This window comes from Talpa occidentalis, unplaced genomic scaffold (assembly GCF_014898055.3).
Source record: "Talpa occidentalis isolate TD23 unplaced genomic scaffold, MPIMG_talOcc4v2.1 talOcc4.17, whole genome shotgun sequence".
Classification (NCBI taxonomy): domain Eukaryota; kingdom Metazoa; phylum Chordata; class Mammalia; order Eulipotyphla; family Talpidae; genus Talpa; species Talpa occidentalis.
The window spans coordinates 51990723-52003583 of NW_023601754.1; the positions used below are offsets into that span (position 1 = coordinate 51990723).

A 12861-nucleotide genomic window follows, 5' to 3' on the forward strand; every position below is an offset into this window, starting at 1 on the left:
CAGGCGCAGGTCGCGGTCAGGGAGGGGGTGTCCCGGCGAGGCCAGGCACAGACAGGGCCGAGAGGGCCCGGGCGAGGGACGGGGCAGCCAAGGAGGAGGAGGGAGAGGAGCGGAGGGGCGAGGGGCATCGGCCCCGGAGGAGCGGGAGGAGGCAGCCGCAGACAGAGGCCGGTGGCGGCGGCCTCTGAAGAAGAGCCGCAGCGTCCCCAGAGCCGGGGTCAGGCCGGGTCAGCGCTGGGCACCGGCAGCATGGGCAGCCCCGGGCGCCCGCGGAAGACCCCGCAGACAGGGCCTGGAGAGCCTCCGAGGTAGGTTGCTGCGGCCAGGCCCGGTGCCCGAGCGGCCGCCTACAGGGCCCAGGGCTACCGCGTTAGCTGGGGCCCTGTCGGGGTAGGCACGCGGGTGGACAGCCGCTCCCGCCGCTCGACTCCCGCCCGCGGGCCCTCCCTGAGCACCTGGGCAGCACGTCCTCCACTCAGCTGGCCGCGGTCCTGCTGATCCCAGGGACCCTCTGGTCACCCCTGACCTCACAGGTGCTGAAACTGGACTCTCAGCCATACTCGCTGCCCTGCTCTCAGGCGCTGGCCCTGCAGGGGCCCCGGTGAGAGCGGATCTCGGAGTCACGTGGGCCTTTGCCGGCCCCTGCACCTTCGAGCATCACAGCCCTGCCCCCTTTCCTCCTCTGTAAAGGAGGGGTGTGGTGGCCCCTGCCTGGCCGGCCACAGGCCATCTCAGAGCCACTGCGGTCCCTGCCCGGCCTCTGAGCCGCCTGCAGCGCCCTTCCTCCTCCTCAGCCCTTCCATGCATCTCAGGCCCAGCTGAAATGCTGCCTCCTCCAGGCAGCCTGACCGGGCTTCTCCTGAGCCAAGGACTGCCCTCCCCTCCCTGCCCCCGGCCTGCCCCTGCCTCCTCCGGTGGTGTGTGGGGCAGTGTCCCCAGGCCTGCCCAGCCGGGCACTCGGGACCAAGGCCCTGGAGGGTGGTGCGGAGGACAGTGAGGCGGTCTCATGCGGGTGAGGGCGCTCTCCTGACCCCTGGCCCGGTGCGGCATGAGTGGGCCCCTGCTGGCCGGCTTGCAGCCCCTGCCTGCCCCTGGGCCTGCCCGCATGTTGCCTCCTGCCTCCGCCCCATCCTGTCCAGAATTCCCCCGGCTGCCCGGCAGGTGCCGCTGACCAGGCAGGCCCCCACATGGAGAGTGGCCCCAGTGCCTGTCTCCCTGAGCAGGGTGACTCAGGGGCACTGCTGCCCTCTGAGGAGCTCTGAGCCTTGGGGTACTGAGTGTCCAAGGCCAAACCCCTGGCCTCCCTGGTGCCACCTAACAAATGGGGAAACTGAGGCCATGAGGGCAGTGCAGCCCCCTGGGGTGTGTCAGGAAGAGCCTGGGCAAGTGTCGGGCCAGGGCTCATGCCACATAGGCTAGGAGGGCAGGCTGGGGCACCCCTGGGCGCGGCGTGGCCCTGGACAGCCGGGATGACAGTGGTGCTCTCAGGCCTGGCCGGCAGGCCCAGCTCACACAGCCAGCCGCACCCCCGGCCACGCGCCCCTCTGGACGCAGGGTGGGAAGGGGACGTTCTCGCCTCAAGCAGGGGCCGGAGCAGGGCCCACGGAGCAGTATGGCCGCTTAATCTCGTTAGAGCGGAGCGACGCCGTGGCCAGTGGGGAGATGGCCCTCCCTGCCCCACGTGACCCTCCACGGGCTGGGCGCCCAGAGTGGGCTCCCCCCCTGCCCGTGCCCAGCTTCCAGGCTAACCCCCAGGGGCCACCCCGTCAAGGTCTGCCCTCCAGGAGGCTGCACTCACAGCACTGCCCCCAGAGAGCCGAGGCTGCCCGGCACCTGGTGCTGGGGACGTCAGGGTGAAAATGCGTCTGGGGCTTGCTGGGACGTGGGCTGCCTTTAGGCCGGGGCACTGGGCTTGGAGAGGCGGCTCAGAGTGGGGGGCTGCGGAGTCCTGCCAGGTCCCTGCCAGGGCTGGGTCCCAGGCCATCTCGGAGCTGGTGCCCCCGTCCCCACCGCTCTCGGTGCCTGCCCCTGCGGGCCGGTGCTGCCCCACCCGGATGGGCCGGCCCTGGAGCCTCGAGGACCCCCCTGCGGCTGCGGGGCCGGGCGGGGCGGGCAGCCCGCTGGGACAGCCCGGGGGGCAGGGAAGCCAGGCCTCCAAACCGCAGTGTCCAAAGGGGTGTGGCTGCCCTGGACCCACCCGAGGCCCGGATCTGGGGGTGGGGCGGCCCCCGCCCTGGCAGAGGCCGGGCGTCTGTCTGGTGGGCGGTGCCGCCATGGGACTGGGTGGCGGGTAGGCCAGAGCGGGCGCTTCCCGGGACCCCAGGCGAGCCGGCAGCGGGGGACCGGCCCTGGGCAGGGTGTCAGGCCCAGAGCCCAGAGCGCTGAGGTCCAGGCCAGGCTCCAGCCCCAGCCTGAGAGCCAGTGCCGGGCAGAGCGGCCAGAGGCAGTGGCCAGGGTGCACGGGCACCGGGGCTCGGCAGAGCCTGCGGTGGCACCAGGGGGCTTGGCCTGAAGGATGGCCGGAGAGTGCGGCCCCAGGAGGACCTGGCCGGCTCAGAGCTGCTCAGCACAGGTGGGTGGCCAGGGTGGCCACACAGGTGCCCGCAGGCAGGAGGGCACCGTGGCTGCAGACAGGCGAGGGGGTGAGGCCCCGGGCGTGAGCAGGATGGTGCGCGTGACCGCTGGGGGGCGGTGGGCCGTGGCCAGGAGCCGTCCCGCGGCGTGGGAGGGGAGGGGAGCGGCGGAGCAGAGCCGGGGCAGGGACCACCGTGAAGGCAGCGCGGGGGTGGAGGTGCAGGGCGGGCAGGCAGGACCAGCCGCGGGGGCGGGGGACGCACCACCCCGCCATGGCCCCCCAAGCTGCCCCCCGAGGCTGGGCAGGGCTGGCAGCGAGCGCCGTGTGGCGGGCTGGGGTCCTGCACCTCCAACACCTGCAGGACTCCCGGGGAGGTGGTGCTCCTGCCCTGGCAGCCCCGAGTCAGCTGCGCCCTGGCCTCGTTTGCAGGTGAGCCCTGTGACCTGCCCTCCCGGCCTCGCCTCCTGCCTGTGGGGCCCGGGGCCAGACCACACGCGGCGGGCACATACGGTGGGTGCTGCTGGGCAGGGGCACAGGGTGGCAGGTGGCACCTGACCCCGCAGCCGGCAGCAGGGTGCTCCCGAACCGGGGCCGGCCACGCCCTGTGTGCAGGGGTGAGGGGCAGAGGCGGTCAGGTCCTGCCGGGCAGGCAGCAGGGGCTGGGGGCAAGCAGTGGGACCTGCTACAGCCCAGGTGACCCAGGCGCCCCCTGGGTCAGAGCCGCGCAGCCTTCCCCATCCCTGCACCCCGGGGGTCTGCCCTGGGGCGCCCGGGGACCCCGAGGGTCCGGGCTGTGGTGCAGAGCCGAGCGGCGGCCGTGCAGGGCCTGGCGGGAGTGGGGGGTGGGGTGCGGGAGCCGCGGCCAGCCCGGGGCAGGGGGAAGGGTGGGCAGCCCCTGGGCCTGGACGCCAGCGGGGCAGGCTGGCGAGGGGTGCGGGCCGGAGGGGAACGGCCTGGGTGCGGCCGGCCGGGCGGGAGGCGGGATGGCTGGCTCGCCATGCCAGCCCTTGCCGCGTGTCTGGGAGTGTGCCAGATCTGGCCTCGTGAGCTCCCGCGAGCACTGCCAGGCAGCCCCAGCCGGCTCCGAGCGACGCTCCCCGGAGGGCCGTCTGGTGCCAGGAGGAGACCGGGTCAGAGCCGCAGCGGGCGGGGGCTCGGGGCTGTCGGGGCGCCGTGTGGTCAGGCCCCCTCTTGGGTCCCCTGGGACGGCGCCTGTGGAGGGGCAGGGCCACCAGGATGCGAGGATGCTAGGGGTGGGGGCGCCTGCGTGCTGTGGTCAGTGACTCGCAGGAGGAGCAGCGTGCTGGACCGAGGGAGGAGCGGCCAGCGCCTGCAGTCCCACTGGGTCCCCAGGCCGGTGGATGGAGGGAGGTGAGACCGTGACCTCCGACCCCGGGCCTGGCGCAGGCGAGCAGGGCAGATGGGGCAGAGGTAGCAGAGCAGCGGCCCCAGGGCCGGGCGGCTGACCATGGAGCACATCACAAGAGGTAGGACCCCCTGCCAGGGGAGGTGACAGCCCCTGCGCGAGGACTGTGGTGGGTGCATGGCCAGTGCGTGGGGGGGCGGCAAGAGGGGTCTGGGGCCGAAGCCTGAGGCTAGCCAAAGTGTCCGGGCGGCCCACGGGGAGGATCCAGAGCCCCTGGGGCACCTCGGCCAGCCTGGGTGCCTCTGCGGCAGGGTGTGCGATGGGTAGGCTGGGCGGTGGTCCCCCGGAGCTGTCTGGGGCTGGGGCTGGACACACTGGGAGGACAGGCGGTGGGCAGCAGGGCTGGGCACCGGGAGAGCTGTGCTGTGGGGATGCCTGGGGCTGGAGGTGGAGCCCGCAGGGGTGGTGGGGGGCTCTGGAGACTCCTCCCTGGATGCTGCCCGGTGGGGGGACGCGGGAGCTGCCGGCTAGGGTGTGCAGCGGGTCTGCCCAGGGTGGTGGACTTTGCGCGTGGCCTTGGGGAACAGGAGAGGGAGACGCTGCGGTGGGGCCGGCCCAGGCCCCTGGAGACGGGGCACGGCACAGGCTTGCTGCCAGGTGCCCTCTGCCTCCTGCCGCAGGCGGGCGCTGCCGGCTGTGCTGGCAGCCCCCGGGCTTAGGGGCCGGAGGAGCCGTCACCCACCTTCGGGTCCCAGCACCTGCGGACTGGAGAGCAGGGGAGGAGGAGCGGGGAGTGGGGAGGAGGGGGGAGGCGGGGGGCGGGGGGAGGGCGCAGAGGGAGGGGAGAGGGAGCCGAGGGAAGGGAGGAGGGAGCACCAGGCAGGGGAGGGGCCGCGGGAGGGAGGCGGGCCGAGGTCAGGGGCGGACAGACAGGGTGCTGGCCGGGAGGTCGTGAGCCTGGGGCAGATGTGGGTGCCGGCGAGGGGCGCCCCGCCCAGCAGCTCCTCTCAGCCCCGACCCCCAGTTGTCAGGGGGCAAAGAGCCCCACCAGGCAGGGACAGCCCGGGGCACCTGCACCTGCTGGACGGGGCCTGTGCGGTGGCCACGGGGCAGAGGCCCAGGTGTCCAGGCTGAGGCTGCCACCTCGGTCTACCCAGGCAGCCTAGGAAGGATGTGCAGGGGGTTCTCAGGTTTGGGGGCTCTGCAAAGGGGGCCTCTAGGGGCCCCTCAAGTGATGTGACGTGTGAAAAACTAGGCGTGTCGGGGAGAGAGTCCCAGCCCGGCCCTCAGAGACCAGTGCCAGCTCAGGGGGCACGCGGCACTCCACCCCCAGGATGCCCCCGGTGCCCAACCCGGCCCTCCTCCTGGCCCTGGGGTGCTGGGGTGCCACCCTCCCCGTGGAGGTTCCTGCGTAGAGGCTGGGATCCTCTGTCAGAGCCCAAGGGCACAGGCCGAGCCAGGGCGGTGGCGGTGGGGGGTGCCCTGGGGAAGGTCCGTCCTGCCCTCACGTGGGCCTGTTGCAATGAGAGCCTGAGGCTGGGTCTGGGGCTCAGGCTGGCCAGGGGAAGCCCCTTCCTCTGCCTGCACCCCCCACAGAGACTTGGGGTCTGCAGGTTCCAGGTCTCCCGACCGCCCGCCTCCCCCCTGCCTGCTCCCTGCCCCCAGGGTGACCCCATGAGCACCCATGCCCCCCCAGTAGCCACTACTGGTGTCTCCCCAAGGCCCCACACCCCATGCCTGCCCCCAGCACCTCAGCCTACCCTCCCGGGCCCCGGGGCACGCAGGCGTCCAGGAGGCTGCCCCCTGCACCCCTCTCCACCCCGTGCTGAGCAGGGCACCTGCCCCCTGAGGGCCCCTGCAGCCTCCAGGCTTCTTCCCACACAGCCGGCCCCCAGATGCCACCCACGACGCCCTCCCCACCCCCCCACGGCGCCCGTGCGCCCTGGTCCCCCAGTGCTTCCCTTAGGCCTGAAGCCTCAGCGACAGCCTCACCCCTTCCTGGCCCGCGCCTCTGCTCCCTTCCAGCCCCCACCCCAAGGCGGCTGCCCGGCTCGAGCTGGGGCCCGGGGCCTGCCCAGCAGGAGTCTACCTGGCCATGACCCGGAGGGCCGCCCCATGGGATGGACACACCAGGGGGTGCTGACGGCCCGGCAGGAGGGGCTGGGCCGTGCAGGGGCGGTGGGCGACCCCAGCTCCCTGCAGCCACCTCCCCAGGCCCCTCCCTGCCCCCCCAGCCACCCGCTGCTCAGTGTCCCCGGCGGGCTCTCCCTGGTGTGGCACCAGCCCCAGGCCCGCAGACCCCTCTCCAGGCTGCCGGGCAGGGCCCTGCCTTCACCCCAAAGCCCCTCTCCCCGCTGGCCAGGGGACAGGGTGAGGTGCGGCCCCCAAAACATCTGCCTCCATGTTCTGTCCTCGCCGGGCGCCGCGGCCACTCTCAGGCCCGTGCCACACCGGAGGCCCGGGAGGCTGGGCACAGAGCGGCCAGGGCAGGGGGGCCGGGGCCCGCGGGGCAGAGCCGGGTGGGCGAGGAGGAAGGAGCTGGGAGGGCAGGGAGGCCAGGCCGGGCACTGGCACCGCCGACCCCGGGTGTGGGGTGGACCCCGGAGGAAGGAGTGGGGGGCTGGCACCCGGGGTCAGGAGGCGGTGGACGCGGCCGGCAGGATGGCCCCGAAGCGGGGTCCCACTCAGAGCGGGGAGCGGGGGCCACCGCCCGGGAGGAGCCTGGCGTGGGGAGGAGGCGCCCCTCTCCAGGCCCCCTACCCCTCGGGCCGGGCCGGGGCCGCGCGGGGGCCCGAGCAGACGCAGGAAGTGGCCTAATTGCGCTGAGCGGGACAGCAAATCCCCTGCAGCTGGCGCGGCCGCGCCGGGGCCTCACCGCCCATCAGCGCCTGACAGCCCCGCCGAGCCTGCCAAGGGGTCTGGGCCGGCGGCCGGCGCCTTTCCCAGGCCAGAGGCCCCTACCCCACCCCACCCCGGGAGGCCGCCCCCTCTCCATTCCCAGAACGGAGTCCAGCTGTGCGGCAGGAGGGTGAGGTCATGGGAGGGGCCCGCGGGGGCCGTGTGACTCACATCCTGGGGCAGGCGGGGGGCGGCCAGGAGGCTGGGGGCCGCGGGGTCAGGGCTGGGGCCGTGGGCTGGGGGCCTCCCTGCCTTTCAGACCCCTGCCCACGAGCTGTGAGCGCGTGGGGGCTGCAGCCACCGCCGGGCGGGGGCGCCTCGGGGCCCGCCCCCCGCCCCCCGCACAGTGCTCTCGAAAGCCACGTCCTGGCTCTGAGCGGGGCTGAAGTTGGGGTGCAGCCCGGGGAGAGGGTGACGGAGCCCCCGGGGTGAGGGGCTGGGTGCACCGCATGGCCGCTGCGCTGGGGGCTCCACGAGCGGCGCGGGCGCCTGTGTGCCGAGCGGCCTGCACGTGCGAGCAGGCTGGGCCGGGACACGGTGGCGCTGGCCCCGGCCGACCAGCCCCGGGTGGGCTCTGCGGTCTGTGCTGGTGAACAGCCCCGGGTGGGGGGTCCGGGGTGCCCGAGCAGGCCCGTGGGCAGACAGAGCAGGACACGCACCCACCACGCGCGCCAGGCGCGGGGGCCCGGGAGCCCCTGTGGGCGCCCCAGGAGGCCCGTCCCCACAGCCCAGGCCCTGCGTGCCCGTGCCTTCCACTTGAGGGGCTGGTGCTGCGGGGACCCGGGTCCCCCCAGCGAGAGCTCCGGCCTTGCCTCCTGGGGAGCGGGGAGCGGGGTGCGGGTGGGGCGGGCCAAGCACGCGGAGCCTGCGTGGCCGCCCTGTGGCCAAGCGGGAGGCCCGCGCGGGCTGAGCGGGGGCCTGGCTTTCGTCTGAGGCCCCAGGAGGGGCGGTGAGATCATGCGCTGGCGGGAGGCGGCCAGGGTGGGGGCTGCGAGTTCAGGCAGCGGACACGACGCGCAGGCAGGGCTGAGACCCGCAGAAACAGCCCCGGCACCCCCTCCGCGTGCGGGGGCCCTCGGCGGGGCCAGACTCACCATCTGAGGCCTTTGGAGCCAAGGCCTGGACCCCCGTTCCGAGCCCGCCTGCGTTGGCCCTGCTCTCCAGAGCCCGGGGTGAGGGGCCCCGAGAAGTCCTGCGTGCCCCTGAACGCGAGTGGGGCTCGCAGGGCCCCGCTCCCCACCCGAGGCAGCCCACGAGACGCCGAGGGCACGTGGAGAACAGGCTCCCGCTTGAGGGGTGGTGGCTGCGGGGCTGGAGACAGCCCTGCTCTCGGCACAGGCCCTCTTCTGGGGCCCCCTCCTTGCCCCTGTGCCACACTTTGGGGGAGCAGGCAGGGACGGCCCCTAGGCTGGCCAGGGCGTGCAGTCACTGCTGCTGACGGCCTGACCCGACCCCAGCCTGGCTGGGCAGTGCCCGGCAGCCAAGGCCGCAGCCTTGTGAGCTCAGGCTGGCGGCGCTGCCCCCCAGCACCCCCTCGCCCTCGTCCCTTGCCTGGGTGCCCCCGCCTACGCCTGGCTCTGACCAGGCCCCGCTGCCAGGGCAGGAAGGCACAGCCTGAAGCCCTTTCCCTGGGTGTCCGCAGGCCCGGGTGGACACGCCAGGGGACACACGCTGTCCAGATGGGCCTCCCAGCCCGGGGCACCCACCCCACCCGCTCCTGTGGCCACCCACGGGCTTTCGGAGGGGGAAACTGAGGCCCAGCAGGGGTGGCAGCTGACTCAGCCCTCCCACGGGGCTGGGGAGCGGCCTGCTGGGGCAGGAGGTGGGTCCAGGCTGGGGTGACTCTCCCTGTGCCCCCAGGCTCACTGCCCAGTGGAGCGAGGAGGACGAGGAGGAGGCAGCCCGGGAGCGGCACCCACGAGCCCAGGCCGGAGCCGAGGAAGATGAGGCCGGTGCCGGGGGCGGCCGGAGCAGCCCTGAGCGGCCGGAGCGGGAGAAGCTGTGAGCATTGCCCCGACCCCGCAGGGCACCCTGCTGGTCAGGCCGGGGCTGGGGTCTGAGCGTGGGGCCCGGGGCCGCCCCAGGCTGGCTGGGGTTCAGAGGGTGGGGTCCTCACGGCCCCTGGCCCTGGCGTCAGCCTCCCCTGCCAGCGGCCTCCTGGGGTCTGACTCACTCTCTGGCGCCCCACACAGCCCTGCTTGGCCGGCGCTGACCCCAGCTGCGTGGCCTGCCCGGCCCCCCGGCTCCCCGCTGCCGGTGACTCACGGAGGCCGGGTCCAACTTGGCGGGCGGCTGCCTGCTCCTCCCGGCCCGGGAGGCCTGCGGCTGGGCTGGGCTGTTTTTCCAATGACGCCCCCCTTCTCCCCCGCGCCTCCCCCCTCCTCCCTGCCCTGTTTCGTTCCATTTTCTCCGAGTCAGCAACTCCGGGCGGGGTGGGGTGCTGCAGCGGTCACAGACCCTCAGGCCAGGTCCGGGGCCTAGCAGGCCAGGCTGGGGGAGCAGCACCCCTGTGCACTCGGGCCTGCGGGGCTGGCTGCAGAGTGCACCCCCACAGGGGAGGGCTGGGCCATGCCCTGGGCCAGCTGGGGGCAGAGGGGGACTCAGCACCACATCTGGGCCCCAGCTGATGGGGGAGACTCAGCCCGGCCTCGGGGAGCCCCACACTGATGGGGAGACTCACCCTACTGATGGGGGAGACTCCACCCGGCCTCGGGGAGCCCCACACTGATGGGGAGACTCACCCCACTGATGGGGGAGACTCAGCCCGGCCTCGGGGAGCCCCACACTGATGGGGAGACTCACCCCACTGATGGGGAAGACTCAGTCCAGCCTTGGGGAGCCCCACACTGATGGAAAGACTCATCCCACAGATGGGGGAGACTCAGCCTAGCCTTGGGAAGCCTCACACTGATGGGGAGACTCACCCCACTGATGGGGGAGACTCAGCCCGGCCTCGGGGAGCCCCACACTGATGGGGAGACTCACCCCACTGATGGGGGAGACTCAGCCCAGCCTCGGGGAGCCCCACAATGATGGGGAGACTCACCCCACTAATGGGGAAGACTCAGCCCGGCCTTGGGGAGCCCCACACTGATGGGGAGACTCACTCCACTGATGGGGAAGACTCAGTCCAGCCTTGGGGAGCCCCACACTGATGGAAAGACTCATCCCACAGTTGGGGGAGACTCAGCCTAGCCTTGGGAAGCCTCACACTGATGGGGAGACTCACCCCACTGATGGGGGAGACTCAGCCCGGCCTCGGGGAGCCCCACACTGATGGGAGACTCACCCCACTGATGGGGGAGACTCAGCCCAGCCTCAGGGAGCCCCACACTGATGGGGAGACTCACTCCACTGATGGGGGAGACTCAGCCCAGCCTCAGGGAGCCCCACACTGATGGGGAGACTCACCCCACTGATGGGGGAGACTCAGCCCGGCCTCAGGGAGCCCCACACTGATGGGGAGACTCACCCCACTGATGGGGGAGACTCAGCCCAGCCTCAGGGAGCCCCACACTGATGGGGAGACTCACCCCACTGATGGGGAAGACTCAGCCCGGCCTTGGGGAGCCCCACACTGATGGGGAGACTCACTCCACTGATGGGGAAGACTCAGTCCAGCCTTGGGGAGCCCCACACTGATGGAAAGACTCATCCCACAGTTGGGGGAGACTCAGCCTAGCCTTGGGAAGCCTCACACTGATGGGGAGACTCACCCCACTGATGGGGGAGACTCAGCCCGGCCTCGGGGAGCCCCACAATGATGGGGAGACTCACCCCACTAATGGGGAAGTCTCAGCCCGGCCTCGGGGAGCCCCACACTGATGGGGAGACTCACCCCACTGATGGGGAAGACTCAGCCCGGCCTCGGGGAGCCCCACACTGATGGAAAGACTCATCCCACAGATGGGGGAGACTCAGCCTAGCCTTGAGAAGCCTCACACTGATGGGGAGACTCACCCCACTGATGGGGAGACTCAGCCCGGCCTTGGGGAGCCCCACACTGATGGGGAGACTCACCCCACTGATGGGGGAGACACCACCAGGCCTCAGGGAGCGCTGTTGTTGGAGGCACGCCCTGTTCTTGGGGCACCCTGGCTGGATGGGGAGGCTTAGCACTGTGAGGAGATGTGGCCATGGGGGGGTCTCTGCCCAGGCCAGCCTGCTCCCTGCCCCTTGCAGGCTGGAGCCCGCGGACCCCGACGAGGACGAGGGCTTCGGGGACTGGTCCCAGAAGCCGGAGCAGCAGCAGCCCTGGGGGCCCGGGGAGCCCGAGGGCCCCGGTGTGCAGGCCCAGCCCGACAGGCAAGTGCTGGCGGCCACCGGGTGGCGCTCCTGCCCTGCCCGCCCGCCCGCCCGCTCCCCGCGGCCCCCCAAAAGGCCCTTGTGACTGGGAGGGGAGGCCGGAGCGGGGAGGGAGGAAGAGGGCTAGACAGCATGGCGGCCGCGAGGGGCCCGGGAGGGGCGGGAGGAAATCTCATCCCTGGGCTCCCCAGGGCCCCTGGGCCGCGGCCAGCCCAGCTGTGGCCGGCGGGTGTTGTCACATCTGCAGCCCACTGAGCGGCGGCCTGGCCCGCCCTTCCTCCCTCGGGGCTGGCCGGCCTCCATTCCCACGGCGGGAGCAGGTATTTCCAGATGTGCGGGCGGCGGCGCGGCGGCGGGACAAGCTTTCCAGATGTGCAGACGTGTCTGAACCGCGGGCTGGGGGGGTGCGCGGGGCCCGGTGTGGGGGCTGCTCCCACCCCGCGAAGCCTGCGGCCTCGGCGGTGCCCTGCCCAGCCAGGGGCCGGCTCTGCTCCGGGGCTCTGGGCTCAGACCCGGGTCCCCCTGCCTTGAGGGTCAGTAGACCCCATCTCTGCACCCCACAAGACCCCCAACCAGCCTCAACTCCACATGAGCCCCTTCCCGAGGGGCAGCCCCCTTCCCACCCCAAGGGCAGACGCCAGCGCCCGGGGGCCTCGGCCCGTGTGCACCCTGGGCCCGCTGCACCCTGGGCCCGCTGGGCTGCGGCACCCCAGCTTCCCGCCCGCCCTGGGGAGCGGGTGTGCTCCCCACTTCTCAGACCTGCGGGCCGGGCGCCCCAGCCCCGCGCTCCCGCGCTCGGCCGGCAGGGGGCGCTTTGGCTCTTCGGGAGCCGCGGCCCGCCCCGCCCCCGCACCTGCCTGGCCGCGGGCTGAATGGGCCTCTGTGCTGGGCGGGCGCCGGCCACCTTGGGCGGCGGGGCTGGGGCTCGCTGGCGCGCACCGAGGGGCTGAAATCATGGAAAATGAGAGCCGCTGCTTCTCCAGGCTCAGGCCCGCTCAGACCCAGGGCCCCGCTGCTGCCGGCCCCCGCAGTGCGCCCCCCGACCTCAGGGTGCCAGGCCGGCCGCCCCGGAGCCTCAGAGTGACACCCCGCACAAGACCCCTCTCCCCAGCCCCTGCCCCCAGCCAGCCCTGGCCCGGGGCCGCCAGCCAGGCCCCCAGGGCGGCCCGCAGCTGGGCACGAGGCCACTGTCCATAGAGCCCCGCCTGGCCTGGGTGTGGGGGTGTCCTGGGGAGAAGACTGCCCAGCAGGAGGCCCTGCCCCAAGGGGCCCAGGGAGAGGGGCCAGCTTCCCCCAGGAGGCCATGGTCTTAGAGTTCCTCAGACCCCCCCTGCGAACCCCCACTTCTCACAGATGAGGACACAGAGGCACAGGGACAGGAAGGGGCGCCTCAGCAGCAAGTGACCACCGCTTTGCCTCCCTCTCCCCGCAGGCCCTGCCTGCATGTCTGTGGGGCCCAGGATGTCCCCGCGCTGAGCTCAGCCCAGGCCGGCATGGAGGAGCTGTGCCTGAGCCCCGGCTCTGGACCCCAGGAGCTGGGCCCAGCGGAGGCCCCCCGGGGCAGCCTGGGGGCGCAGGCGGAGAAGCAGGTGCGGGGCTCCTGGGCTCAGCTGGTGGTGAGACCCACAGAGGAAGCCAACACTCCAGACCGTCACCCCACTTTCTCAGAGGGGTGGGGTTCGGAGGCCCTGTGTGGCAGAGACTCCCTCAGACCCAT

General features: G+C 72.9%; 1 protein-coding gene across 3 annotated transcripts in view; it reads left to right on the top strand.

The window, feature by feature from the left end:
- LSP1 (lymphocyte specific protein 1) overlaps positions 1–12861 on the top strand; it is a 17748-nt gene continuing 4887 nt past the window's right edge. The window contains exons 1-4 of one of the 3 annotated variants that reach the window (XM_037517368.2): positions 1–308; positions 8700–8840; positions 11022–11144; positions 12577–12733. In XM_037517368.2, coding sequence (XP_037373265.1) covers positions 250–308; positions 8700–8840; positions 11022–11144; positions 12577–12733 — 480 coding nt within the window. In that variant the 5' untranslated portion in view covers positions 1–249. Of the gene's footprint in view, positions 309–8699; positions 8841–10112; positions 11145–12576; positions 12734–12861 lie in introns of those variants that run through there. The other 2 variants (XM_037517369.2, XM_037517367.2) reach the window with 2 other exon arrangements.